The 14,474-nt window shown below is 37.9% G+C and overlaps 3 protein-coding genes across 5 annotated transcripts; all 3 read left to right on the forward strand.

The window, feature by feature from the left end:
- Window positions 1-56: 56 nt before the first annotated feature.
- LOC110448283 (tripartite motif-containing protein 2-like) lies at window positions 57-3,001 on the forward strand. The gene is made up of 2 exons (XM_021494450.1): window positions 57-84; window positions 2,517-3,001. Exons 1-2 carry the CDS (start codon window positions 61-63, stop codon window positions 2,976-2,978), a joined length of 486 nt encoding a protein of 161 aa, XP_021350125.1. The 5' UTR covers window positions 57-60; the 3' UTR covers window positions 2,979-3,001.
- Window positions 2,981-5,375, forward strand: LOC110448282. The gene has a single exon (XM_021494449.1). The coding sequence runs from the start codon at window positions 3,095-3,097 to the stop codon at window positions 4,571-4,573; it is 1,479 nt and encodes a 492-aa protein (XP_021350124.1). The 5' UTR covers window positions 2,981-3,094; the 3' UTR covers window positions 4,574-5,375.
- Window positions 5,376-7,545: 2,170 nt separating this feature from the next.
- LOC110448280 lies at window positions 7,546-13,060 on the forward strand. Of its 3 annotated transcripts, XM_021494447.1 has the most exons (6): window positions 7,546-7,759; window positions 9,627-10,094; window positions 10,614-10,784; window positions 11,290-11,550; window positions 11,836-11,916; window positions 12,019-13,060. In XM_021494447.1, the coding sequence occupies exons 2-6, from the start codon at window positions 9,633-9,635 to the stop codon at window positions 12,532-12,534; spliced, it is 1,491 nt and encodes a 496-aa protein (XP_021350122.1). In that variant the 5' UTR covers window positions 7,546-7,759; window positions 9,627-9,632; the 3' UTR covers window positions 12,535-13,060. The 3 variants fall into 3 exon arrangements, with proteins under 3 accessions (XP_021350122.1, XP_021350119.1, XP_021350121.1); XM_021494444.1 differs by having other exon boundaries at window positions 7,552-7,759; window positions 11,836-13,059; XM_021494446.1 differs by having other exon boundaries at window positions 7,552-7,759; window positions 11,887-13,059.
- Window positions 13,061-14,474: the final 1,414 nt, after the last annotated feature.

The raw sequence follows: 14,474 nt of genomic DNA on the forward strand, positions 1-14,474 counted from the left end.
TATCCGGAATTTGTTACCGGAATCTATTTTCATTTACACTCGACGTAGTACCTGGAAGTCATGGCCAGATATATACCTCTAGAGGTAAGACATTTGATATTGTGTTATAAATACTTTCGGCATTATAAGAACATATTTCAGTTGTAGTATAAAATTCGCTCTTTAAAAGTTCATATTTTGACATTACTTTCGGTAATTTTCACCAGAGACGTATAATACATGTACAATGTAGTACTGTACAGTGTATCTAGGAGTAACAATGTACAGTGTACAATGTAGTACTCTCTGCTTTCATCTAGTGGATCGTTCGCGTTAGCTAAAAATAGGCCTAGATCTCTCTCTCTCTATATATATATACGTCTCTGCCTAGATCTAGTCGAAAACGAAAGTTGATAAAGAAAAGTTTTTTTGTAGATAATATACAAAACTATACTATATATGTTCATTAAATGCATATACGTTCATTAAGAACAGACTGTTTCGTGATCAATAGTAACTTGTCCACTATATCTGCTAAATCATAGAACATGAAAGAAGGGAGACAACTCTTCCTGTTAACTTTACAGAAACGCAATGAGCTGTACATGCATAAAACAATTTATCAAATTAAGCCTAATTCAATATTAGTACAAGATATTCATCATCATCATCTTCCATTAAGTGACAGATCTCCTTGATGGAGTGCAATTGTCACTGTGAGAGGTTCCTAGAGGTGGCAGTTAAAAACTTATTTTTTATGGTACATGTATTTTCGTATATGATAAAACTATTTACAAAAAGTATACATGAAGTTAGTATAGAGGAAAAGGGTTGAAGCCTGTAATTGCTGATTTAAATGAATTTAGATCAGGCGATTGGGCGATATCTGTGGGTATAGAGTTCCAGGTGATGATAGTACGAGGGAAAAATGAATATTTGTATTGATTTGATACGGTTGTGATCTGATGAAATTTGTGAGTCCCCCTTGTTATCCTGTCCCCTTGAGTAAGGTACTCGGCTGATGGAATAGCGATGTGCCCGTTTACGATCTTATACATCATGTAGATTATTTCTACTTCACAATCTGTTTTATAAGGCCAAGACATTTGTTTATTTTCAGTTACACAAACTACCATAATTGTGTGCCTGACTTAAACTTTTCATGGAAGCGCTGAACATTACTCTATTTAAACATTATAAAAATATTGAAAGATAAAATGTTAACCTACCTACAATGTGCCTACCCTATTTTTCAGACACGTAACAGGAAAGATTACTTTAATCTTTGTCCTGATCACATAAAATACGAAGTAGGAAAGTACTTATATATAATTTAGTTAGGCCAAGCAAAGTGAAACTTATACTTGAACCGCCATATCCCCATCACATCACCAGATTATGTCGTGCATTTAAACAATCAGAAAATGTCCAATCCTATGTAGGGTCTTGTGAGTTATAACGACAGTATGGTCCATATAGGCACGAGATACACACAAACTAAAGTTTCTTGAATACACATTACTTACATCGATATATAGACAAAGTAGTAAAACAAACAATGCAGACAAAATGTAAAATTATCAGGGCAATCCGCCCGATATGATTAAAAACACAACTTGACCTACTCCAGTCTGTAAACTACACTCTGCAACGTTACGTTTTGAGCAGAGTGTAATTTACCGAACGGAAAGTAGATCAACAACACATAAACAATACCTAGGTAATTCGTACATTACGTAAAAAATCGCATAATGGCTAATTAACTATAGCTTTAATGTTGTAACGTCTCCCGTCAGCTGACCGTACAAGACTTAACTTAAATGTCAAATATGTGACTCTCTTTTGGTGAAGTGAAATTGTTTTTGTTTGTTCCCTGAATTCTTTTCTGTTCACTAGAAGTGTGGCAGGACCATTTTAAAACACAAATAGATTTTGAGTAAACACCACGATATTTAATAGGCTTAGGAATGTTGCGTTTGATTTGCTGATTGGTTGAGATAATTATGAACTGTAGATTGTAATCTGTATGTTTCTTCAGAACATTTATATATAATGGGAAGGTGGTGTGGTTATGTATGTGAAAAGTTTGCAGGTTGCTTCAAGTAAAAGTAACACAGAACAAAACCGCCATCATCCAAACATTTATGCACACAGCACTTTTCTTTCCGTTATGCTATAAGTGATTGGAAACCTAAATGAGCACAAATAAATGTATACAAGTGTACATAATGTAGAACTATTTATAGACGTCTCCTTGATTAGCCAGTGAATTAACGATTTCCGACTTTCTTCAAGCTGTGTTACATTGATTGTTTACCTACGATTCTTACAAATAGATCGGTCTAGAGATTTTACTTAAAACATTGTTTATTACTATCGAGCAATAAATTGCATCATCTTATTGATACCTGAAACCCGAGACAAATGGCGTAACAAACAGCACTTCCTAATATCCATTTTGACTGACCTAGAGTCCGTATGTTAGTTAAGGTTATAAATAAGAATAGCTTGCTGACTCCGTTTATTTTTCTTTGCAGTATAGAGTTGGTGAAATGTCTGAAGGTGAAACAGCAGACACCCCGACCATTGTCTCCTCTGATCTGACGGAGACACATATTGATGTCGATCCCCGTCTTACTGAATGTCCTGTCTGTCTGGAACAACTCCGACACCCGAACTCACTGCCATGTCTTCACACCTTCTGTGAGGAATGTCTAAACGTCTACATCACAAAGGAATCCGATACTCCCATCGTGTCATTCCCTTGTCCAGTGTGCAGGGCGGAAACCATTCCAGTGGACCCCAAGGAGGAAAAAGGAAACTGGGCCAAGCAATTTCCTACCAACAACTTCATCATTGAAATGTCTAGAGGATATGCTAGAAAATCACTGATACACGAGTGTGATCCTTGTAAGAAAAGAGATGTGAGGAATATTGCAGCGAAAGTTTGGTGGAAAGAGTCAAACTGTTTTTATGTGATACGTGCCTTGATAAGGTAAAAGACCTTCAAGGCATCATCGGTGGTGACCTTACGTTTGTGGAAGTGACGACAGGAAAGAAATTCCTTCCGATAACTGCGCCAACTTACACAAGCTGTCCCAAACATAAGAAGGAAATGGATCTATACTGTGAGGACCACCAGTCTGTTTGCTGCTGCACGTGTATAGCTGTCACCCACAGAAGATGTGACGTGGTCATCACGCTGTCCGAGTACGGAGAGAAAGTTCGGAGTAGCTCCATGATAGAGGACATGCGCACAAATCTACAGGAAGTAGCAGAGGCCATGGAATACCTCACTGAAGATATCAAGAATCAGACAGAACACCTTGGTAACGGTCGAGATCTCGTAATGAAACAGATGACAGATTTACGTCAGAAATTCGAGGAACGCCTGAACAAATTACAACTTGACCTGACCAATGAACTTACAATAGCGTACAAGGAAGAGAAACAAAAACTTGATGGCATGCTACACAAATGTGAACGGATGTGTAACGGAATCAAAACGACACAGGTTTTGTCGGAAGCAGATGTCATTCAGAAGGACGACATACAAATGTTGTCTCTTCTTCAAAGAGGAAGTATGGAAATAAAATCCTGCCAAGACCTTATTGCACAGTTAGCCGATACATTCACTACCGTGGACCTGAAGCTCGATCACGATGATGAAGAAATGATGAACAATTCATTGATACTTGGCAGATTAAATGTCACTCGGACAAGATGGAATATTCCTGTTAATCCTCTGTCAATCACACCCTTGTCTCTAGCTCAGGTGAAGGAGGTAGGGAAACTGTGTATAAAGACCGGTTCTGATAGAAAAAGATGTCGAGCATCGGGACTAGTATACCTGTCGAACGGGCGAATCATAGTGACAGACAACGGCAACAGCAAGGTAAAAATGTTCAAAGAAAGCGGTGAGTTAGTCGATGAGGTGATATTACAAGGACCATCATGGGATCTGTGTTTGGTAGACAACAACACTGTTGCGGTTGCGATGCGCGACAAACAGATCGTATCGATAATAAAGATTGAGTCGTCAAAGTTATCACATGTACCAGATGCTGACATCAAGACAGGAAAACAGTGCGATGGAATAACGTATAAAGAGGGTCGATATGTTATGGCAACAGGGATATCATCGGTACATAAAATATACAGTTTGACAAATAAAAATGATAAGGTTCGGGTTCTGCATCAGCCAAATTCCCGTCCTTACTACCTTACTTACGATCCGAATAGCGGTGATGTCATTGTCAGTTTACACAGTGACACGGTAGGTGCTACAGCAGTGTACCGACTGTCACCTGACGGTACAACCACAGAAATAGCAAAGGTAGGCCTGGTGAGGAACGGAAACGGGGTAGACGTTGACAGGGAAGGGAATGTGTACGTCTGTGGTAGGGCATCAAACAATGTTGTTCAAATCTCGCAGGACGGGAACAAAGTTCGAGAACTGGTGACACCATCAGAAGATTTACGAGAACCATTAACATTATCCGTGTGCGATAATAAATTTGTTGTGTCGAATGATGACCTTGACACAAGCAAGTATATCAAGATATATGAGTTTTGCAAAGACAAACAACAATAACTTTGACTACACGGTGACGATATCACCTATATTATGCAAAAACAATGGCGTTCTCGTCAATGGATAAAAGCATACAGAATTTAGTATAAATGTTACTTTATGTCAATTCAGAATATATTGTGTTTTTACGCCAGGACCGAGATGTATAAACGGTGTAGAAACAAAACCAAAAAAATGATTAAGTGCAGATGTTTATTATTTACTATTACATTTTTTGTATCTATCGCGTCCTGATTGTAAATCAACATAAAAACACGATACTATACAGATATATATATAAACTGACATCAATATCGGAAGTAAATCATGTAGATCTACCCACTAAACCTCAATAAACCATGAAATATAAAGGCCCTGTAAGATGCTATTTCTGGTATTTGTCTTATGCAGTCTCTACAAACCTACAAACTCGAACCATTTTTTCCAAATCGGAAACTGGTCGAGTTTCATACTAATGAGTTATCTGATACAATCATGTCGTCAAATCAAATTATTGTCTAACGGAAACTCTCAAAAGGCTTCCGTGTGACATCTGTTGCCTATGGTAGCCGTAGAAAACACTACTTTCCACAAGATAGCTGTTACACCATTTGATAAACCGTTTATTTAAAATGTTAAAAAACAGTAGTTATTCATTGTTTTGAACGTAAATCTAAGGACTGACACGATCATTTGAACATGTATTGGGTCATGTAACCCATTTCTCTACAAACATATTAATCATGTTACACACTACGACATACTGTTGTAAGCACCAGGGCGGCTTACCCTTGTTGAGTTTCAGTCCTCAAATAACATAAACAACCATCAGAAATACATATTACATATATATCAATATTAACTTGAATGTCATCAGCAAAAACATTAATCCTTCTGATGACATTATGTTTGTGTTGTACAAAGTCACATTTAACATTAGACGTAAGTTAAGCTCTATGTTTGAGAGACCCCTAACATAGCGTCTAGTGGCCCGTGGCGGTCAGAGGATGAACCTACTAAGAACCTCACATACCATTCATTATAGATGTAAAGTGAAAAATTAGGTTGTTTGGGTTCAGGAAAATTTAATACAGCTCGCATAGTTTGGCATGATTTGTATACGCCCATCGAAATGTTTTCATTCGACACTGAAATGTAGAAATATTAAGCACAAATATATCGACCATATTAATCAGGTAACTATTTACTTATCAAGTTACTGTCCTGGTGTTTTATTGAAACCTTACAAACACGGCCGGCAGGCCCGTAGCTAGCCCCTTTACCATGTGTAAGTCCGACATGGGGTTGCCGAAGGCAGCCCCCTCGAAGCACGAAGCGCGAGGCTCGAAGTAGGGGGAGGGTACGGGTCTTCCCCCTTCCGTAAGGAGGGTCTTTGGGTTCCCCCATGAAATTTTTGTTTTTTTAGAACGTCTCAGGAGCCATTTCCCACGTCCTGATGTCTGTTTTCTCGTTTTAATCCGCAAGAAAAAAATCTTGCTCTGTATTGATTTGTACACCCTCCATACATACATTGTCTGGTTTTTACCTAATCTTGATAAATGCATTTGATACTTCTGCATTAGTGAACATGCAATTGGGTTTGTCTTTCTCATAATCTGATCCGAGTAAATTGGGAAGCGAGGTTACCCCCCACTGTCACCTTTACTCAGTCTCCCACACAGTTTCGTCTTCTGTTTGTGCTTTGTGACTGGTTCCTTATACTTGCTCCTGTTATTTGTTGGGCATTTCGAGAAGCGAGGTTGCCCCCACTATCATCGTCATGCCCAGCTTTGCAGTCTCCCACACCTTTTCGTCTTCTGGTTTCATAAACATTTTGTGGACATGGAAGAAAATTAAAGTTTAGTTTTATATACGTCCATTATAGAAGGTATTATTATGCGCAATCTGACAAAGTAAAAAAATACAAAGCACCGTGATTTTTTAAAATTCTGTTGTGTTGTAATTGGGCAGGGTCCAGAAGACAGTTTTCGTCATTTATTTAGATTCCAAAGTGTCCTTTCCTACGTTTGGCACGTCGGGCGTGAGTTTCTCAATTTACTCAATCGAGCAGTTTAGTTCCGCCTGGAACTGTCCATTAATGCAATGGACATTTCTAAACTTCCTACATTTTTTTTTACTAACTATTAACAATGTATCATATCTGAGGAATTACATATTTATACTATATATTCAAAACTTAAACTCCACTTTATAGTATCAACAAGAGAAAAAAAACGTCATGAAAACCTATACTTGTCAAAATCATGTGCAAGCCCGGGCTTATTGACTTACATGGTAGCCACGCGCCTGGCCGGTTTCCAGTCCCTTAACCTTCACACATACCTTTTTAACTTGGTGTGGGTTATCCTCATTAAATGAAGTTGTGCTTGAATCTCGGACGTATCGGCTCAATAGTATATTTATCTTTTAAACAGCTAGATTCAGGGTTCTCCCCTTGAAAGTGATATGTGCTTAGTGTATTCTAAGGTTAGCCAGCAGCTGTTTTTGTTTTCTTACACAATCAGCCTTTACCTTACTGAAGGAAATGACAAATTTGTGCACAAAATGGTACATGTAATCAGGGTCGTAAGCGGTAAATGTTTTTATACATTTCAACTGAATTATGAGCAAGCGGTCATGCTGCCTTTAGCTTTCTAAAGTAAAGAGCCATCAAGTCGAAAATCCTACTTTGATCAAACGTGTCATAACAAATAACAACCAACAAATTGTACCGATCCCATAGACATATTGTTAAACATACTGCGCCTATTTTAAAGATACCAACAGATATATACTTCAGCTGCATGTTACTTCGAATGTTTCTGTTTAAGATAATTGTTCGATATTAGCCAGGTAGTATTACATGTGATAATAACAGGTACGAATGAGATAACAGTACGAGCCGACATTCTTTGATTGATGAGCGTTAACATCAATTTGATACAGCGAATGGAAAAAGTCCGAAATATCTTTATAAAAAATATATTCGGTACCCCTCTTTTATTTACAATTACAATGAAATCATATTTCTAACATGACAAGACTTGTATACGATCTGCGTGGTAGGTTCATTCACATGTAGGGCACAAAACGTGTTTATCTACCCGTATCTACAGATACCAGACGACGGTGTGGCACATATGCCTCGCATACACTGCTGTTCTACTGCAGCCGAATCAAGGCGAGTCATATTATAAACCAGTCAAGGTAGGTTATAAACAGACCAGCCATAGTTAAATCATAAATCTAATAAATGCTGGTGCACTACGAAGAGGGATCTGTCCTCGGTAACATCTGTATAACATAATATACACGTAAACCTTAGCTGTTTACATTTCGTCGTCTTTTGCTTACACAGCAGAAAGCTACTTCCGTCACTAAGGAATACAGTACAAATCCATATTGCTAACAATGTTTTATCACGTGTTATTGCTGATACGCCGATTTGAAGACATGGATACACTCTCCGTTATAATGCTATATGTATACCTTGGTTTTACATATCTTTATACTTTAAACAAGTATATGTTAAGATACGTAAAAAGTACGTCTCATTGATTAAGTAAATACAGTAAGGAAACGTTATTTATACTACCAAGGTATCGGGAACGCGCCGAGTCAGGTAAGTTTATAGACAGAAATAAACCACGGCATTAACATATAAGGACAAAATCTAAACTCAGAGTCGGGACGTTTTACAACATCAGCACCTAACGAGGCACCAAAACCAAAAACACTATGATCCCCGAAAACACAACCGTTACGACCGGTGCTACGGGGGATAATACATCTCCAGCACACACGCAGGCATACACAGATAGGGAGATATTAGCCAGGTGGCATAGGACTGGTACATGTAGATAGCGCCTGTTAAGGCAGCTCCTGCGAATTCCTCAAAGTTGTATTGATTAATGTCTATGTACCGTAAAGCGCTTTAGAATGGCTTATTCTAGAAAGATAGGGCGCTATGTTAAATGTTTCCAACACATTTACAAAATGTCAACGCAGCACGTAAAATCCAGAAAACTAGTAACCAACGAGCAAATAGTGGGAAAGTCTTTGATACAATAACATATAGCACTTACTATACTTTTGTTAACGTAGTCAGCTCTTATCTGTCATATCCATGTATATCATACATCATAGATAAACACATGGAGTTTACGTGAACATACTCATATATCTGTCCGAATTAACATATTTATATTAACGTTATTACATATATTATTATTGGTAAATATAAATTCAAACTATAATTGTTAATATGTTTGGCGTTGTTATGTACGGAAGAATCTCCTGCGTGGCAGTAGAAAATAATTAGTTCTACAATGTATTTATAATAACGGACGAATAAATGAATAAGTGTTTGACAGTCAAATAGATTGTGGTGTGGCGAAATCTAGAGAGTCCCTCTACAAGGGGACACGTATATATCGTTCAGGGTGTTAAATCCAGGTCGCCAACCCAGGCAATACCTGGTTTCCATGCTGGGGAATATAGATAATGCACCAGCAAAATAAACCTTTTGTTAAAGTAAATCGCTTCAATGTAATGGGTAGAAATAAGGCCATGAAAGCAGCCCTAACATTTCATCCACGTAGATCGAAGCGTCTCCAGTCTGATTGGTTGGTTGAAGGGTTTTGCGCCTACATGAATCCGCCCTTACGGGTTTCATCTCACCGACGGAAGTCGGTGTTCTGTCGGCGTAGGTAGGAGTCGTCTATACTATATCCTATCCTTATATTTGATGAAATTTGGAAGACGACTCCTCGGTCCGAAATGGTTCGTCACGCCGGTTGATGCAGCTTTGGCTGTTGTTCCTAACTAGTGTTTCGTCTCCAGTAGAAAATCTTTGCTTTAAATAGTTACTAGGCAACAGAACGAAGGCACTGGATCACTTAATCAACTACGACATGGAAATTACATTACATGGGAAAAGGAACCTTACATAATATGAAGTGTCCATAAACGTTTAAAATAAGATATATATCCACATTGTTCATGACGTAGCCGTTATTTAGCATTTATTGCCATTATGTATATAGTATTATCTTTCCTCTATTCAAATATCTAGTTAAATATGGCGGCAGGAAATTCAACACTTCCCCCTGGAGGCCTCATGGAAATCGTGTTTTCCTTTGATACCACTGGTTCCATGTCCTCCGTACTCGAAGAGGTCCAAGGAAGACTTCAGGACATGATACAGCGCCTCCAAGCGGATATTCCGGGCATACGAATCGGGGTCATAGCGCATGGTGACTACTGCGACAAAGACGTTTTCTATTTGACCAAGGAGCTGGATCTGTGTACTGACGTCGTTGACCTCTGTAACTTCGTGAAGGGTGTGGATGGCACTGGAGGCGGTGACGCAGATGAGTGTTACGAACTTATCCTCCGCATGGTTAGACAAAACTTCTCGTGGACTCCCGCGTCACAGAAAATCCTGGTCATGATTGGAGACGCAAACCCGCACGAGCCGGAGTATGACATGAATGTCGACAACATTGACTGGAGAGAGGAGATTAATTGTCTTCACAACGATGTAAGTATGGACATCTGATGATATAATCAATCATACAGCAACGATTCGAGCTCTACGTCCGGAGGGATGATCTCATACACTCCCGAATGTTACGTAACACTTGAAAAACTAGATTTCAACATTAGTCAACATTTCTATTATCTTATTTAGCGTTCGTTTTCATTTTTATTTATCATATTTTATTTTGCATTGCATTTGTTTGAAATTGAATTAATGATATGAAAACGAAATGTAATTACATCAGAGTGGAACAAAGCAGTGCAAATTAATATATACAACACTACGATATATATATTAAGGTTGTCTCAACCGATACCTTAACTATTCTTGCCAAAACAAAAGTAATGCAAGGAATCTTGTTATAAGATAAACCTCCTATCTACTCTTGCTCCACGCCCAATACAGCTTCTGAGAATAATTATGAGGATTGTTATATAACTACCAGGGTTAACATAATGATTGACAATAACCTTCAATAGACTACGGTGAAATATCATGTTAAGCTGAATGTTTTTGCAGGGAGTAAAGATATATGGAGTGCAGGCATTTGATCATGAAGGTGTCGAGGATTTCTACAAGACAATATCCGCAAACACAGAAGGACATTACCTCAAATTGGGCGAGTTCTCCAACATTTGTGACTTCCTAATGGCTATCTGCTATCGGGAGAGGGGCGAGGACCTTTTCTTCGTACGTATAGGTCTGACGTGAGACCATTAGCCTGCAGAAAACAAAAATGGCATCATGTCGCCAAACACGTAAAAGCGGATTTCTAATGATATGTAAATTAGATCCGAAATGAAGATGAAACTTAAAATAGAATACATTTAAGGAAAAGCTTTTATTTGGCAAGTAAGTCTATCTTTCCATGCATTACAGTATTTCAAAGAAAAGGGCAAGTGCATCTACCACCCTGATAATGAGTTTAGGAGCTCTACATCATATAAATATAAAACAATTGAACAAAGATCTTTGTAGTTGTGATCCTTGTGTGACTTCGTTTATTGTTTGTACACACGGAGAAAGGTGCTGTGTAGAATATTAAGTTGTAAACATGAAGTCGGTTCCTGCTATTGCAGGTTTCCTTAATTATTTGTCATCTACGTGTCAAATTCAGTTTCAATTTGTTTATGAGTTGAACTTTGATCGTTTGTTTCCTGTGTACTTAGCTGACGGATTTAACCTTGTATCACAGGAGTATGAAGCAGAGGTCCGTTCCAGATTTGGACAGAAAGGCATCAACAGGGAACTGGAGGGTCTGTTTGGAACACTCCGGAGATATGAATCCGGGGCTAGTAACATCAGTACAGCCTCATCAAAGCATACACCCGCGCCTTCTACTTCTACTGGTAGTACAAGTCCGAAAATAAAGAAAACAAAAGTGCCCACGTCAGCAGCAAAACAAAAACGAAAACCAAATAGGATTCCAAACAGACAAATTGTGAAACAAAACAAGGTAGTTGTCTTTCGTAAAAGCAGAATCGTTCATATCATTACTAGCATCCTCCCATGTATGATAATACGTTACCACAGTAACAAAACCCTAAAAAAGAATCATTAGATGGAAAGCTACCTCAAATATATTCAAATCTATATTTCTTTTAAAAATATCACAAGTGACATATTGAAACAATATAATAAAGAAGTATCTGAAAAAGAGCTATAATTGTCACCTAAATGAAAATTAGTTTTTTAAAAACTCTGAAAACTGTATTCAAAAACTAGCTATTGTTACTTTCAGAGAAATGTCAAGTCTAGAGGAGACCAAAAGGCCATACACAGAGAGAAGCAGAGAAGTGTCAAGTCTAGAGGAGACCAAAAGGCCATACACAGAGAGAAGGAGAGAAATGTCAAGTCTAGAGGAGACCGAAAGGCCATACACAGAGAGAAGGAGAAAAGTGTCAAGTCTAGAGGAGACCAAAAGGCCATACACAGAGAGAAGGTAACCCACTCTTCTTTCACGTGCAGTCGTTTGGATTGGTCGAAATGGCGCCTCGCATATACTCCACTAAACGGCACTGGACTGAGTTCAAAACGAGGCTTTATTACAAAATTCAGAGGTAACTGTTTAAAGCGTAAAGAACTGTTCAGTGGCAGATCACGCAAAATGGCTTTGTATGAAGTAGCTGTACAAACAAAGATTCGAGGAAAACGCCATGTGCTTTATTCACGGATTGTTTCTGGGAACACTAACAATGTCGACTGGGAAAGTGCTCTTCTGCATGGAGGAAAGAAACGTCTCCTGGGTCAAATACAGTCTGTGATAGACTCTGGATGTAAGGTGTTCGTGAGGCGGGCACTCGTTACTAAGAGACATCAGTCGAGGCTGAACTCGTTAGACAAGTACAACTACGCTTGGAGCCCCCAGAAGTCCTCGCGAAAACATCGCCGCGTAGTCAGGGATACCGTGGTCATTTCAGGTGACCGTGACATTGACTAAAACAAAACCAAGATGAAAAAGGTAGATTCAATATATTTTAGGATTAAATGTTTCTGTGTACGTGTTTGTACAAAACTAAAAGATTGGTTCACATTTATATGTGGGATTCATTCATTCATTTATTCATTCATCTGTCTATTTTATTTATTTATTTATTTATTGCAGTGAATAAATTTGACTTTTTAAGGAACTAGAACAAGTATTATTTACCAGTATTAGTTACCAGTACTTAAAATGTCCAACGTCATGTTTTTTCATGGCAAATGTATAATGTGGTTGATTTGCGTTGATACCAGCATGACTATAAAACAGTTCTGTTCAATCCATATTCATATTAACAAAAATAAAGTCATTTAGTTCTTTCTGCGTTCTGTATGAACAATGTTAATGCAATAACTGTCTTTTAGCTGTGTACGGCAACGATTGTTTTAAGCCGTTTCTTGTGTACGCTTCGACTGATTTCTGATGGTCAATAGAGTACATTGGTAAGGTGTTGTTTTCTTCTCCTAATTGTAGTTTTGTCTATGAAATATCATGATACAAATAGAGTAAATAACGCATTGTTGAATTTTATTAGTTTAAAGTAGTTGTTTATAGCAACGGTTCTACATTGATGTGAAACCAAACCGTTGCATAGGGTTTAGCATTTGTTGAGAAATACTACAATGCAAGAAATAATGCGTAAAATCTTGAATCATAGAGGAAATGACTGTAATAAGATGGAAATAGGTAATTTCGATTAACCAATCTACTGAAATCAGTCGAAGAGTAAACAGGATACGACACACAATAACCGTTGCCGTACACAGCTACACGACAGTGTAATTAATATTGACGGGAAAGTACTGTAAGGATCCTTAACAATGGACTCTAAGTTACTCGAAGTGTTATCCGAAGAGCCAAGAGTCACATTAACAAATAAACAAGAAATAGCCTTTTTACATTTAGAAAAGGACCAAGATAAAAAGAAATAAGAGTGTCCATGAGCCTGGTAATAAATCTGAAATAGCTCTTCGCTAACATTTAAAGTGCTGAAAATTCAAAGAGAGGTATCATAAATACAGTTTTCAGCAAATAGAATGTGAATAGTTTATCAGAATAACGAATAACTTTCCAAATTTACAAAACAATTGATATATTCAGTCAACATATAACGGCCTGCTGACCTTCTTTAAGGGCGAAGGTAAACGATGGATTCAAGTTACGTCCGTCTTATTTCCTCAGAAAAAGAGGTACCTCCTCTCCGATGAAGCGAGATGGATGTAGCTTAATTCCATCTTTAACTTTCGGCTTTGAAGAGTCAGGAGGCCGAATGTTTTGACTGAGTTTATCAATTGTTTTAGGGTTAATTTGTTAATACCTTTTATCGTTTAGTTTGATGCAACGATATATTCAACAACAGGAAAAGTAACGGAAAAACCCGCTCATTATTAAGTTAAACAGAACTAAAAAAATATATAACAGCGGAATACATAATTGAAAATGATATGTAATGCTCTAATTAAACAGTCACTATTATATCACACCTTTAGTTTAATCTTATTTCTTTCTTTGAAAGGCATGGAAATATGATAAGATAAACACAGGGGAAAACATTCAGACACAAGTGGCAAACACATGTAAAGCTGCCTCCTTAAAATTGTTGGTCGTTACAGCACTTTAAGAATTTCTTGCACCAGGTAAAAACCGTATACTTTGGAATGGAGTGAGTTTACTTACATCAGGTGAGCATTTCCTAACATCAGGTGTGAAATCACATACTTTGGAATGGAGGACGTATCTGTAGACCAGATGTGAAATCATTGCCTGTGAAATGGTTGGCATTTCCTTACAATGGTGTGAAATACTACACTTTGGAATGGAAAGCGTTTCCTTACACCTGAAACCGTTCTCATGCTCAACCACGGATTTTGTGCTCTAGCCTAATTTCTTGTTCTTGT

The sequence above is a fragment of the Mizuhopecten yessoensis genome, unplaced genomic scaffold (assembly GCF_002113885.1).
Source record: "Mizuhopecten yessoensis strain PY_sf001 unplaced genomic scaffold, ASM211388v2 scaffold3967, whole genome shotgun sequence".
Taxonomy (NCBI): Eukaryota; Metazoa; Mollusca; class Bivalvia; order Pectinida; family Pectinidae; genus Mizuhopecten; species Mizuhopecten yessoensis.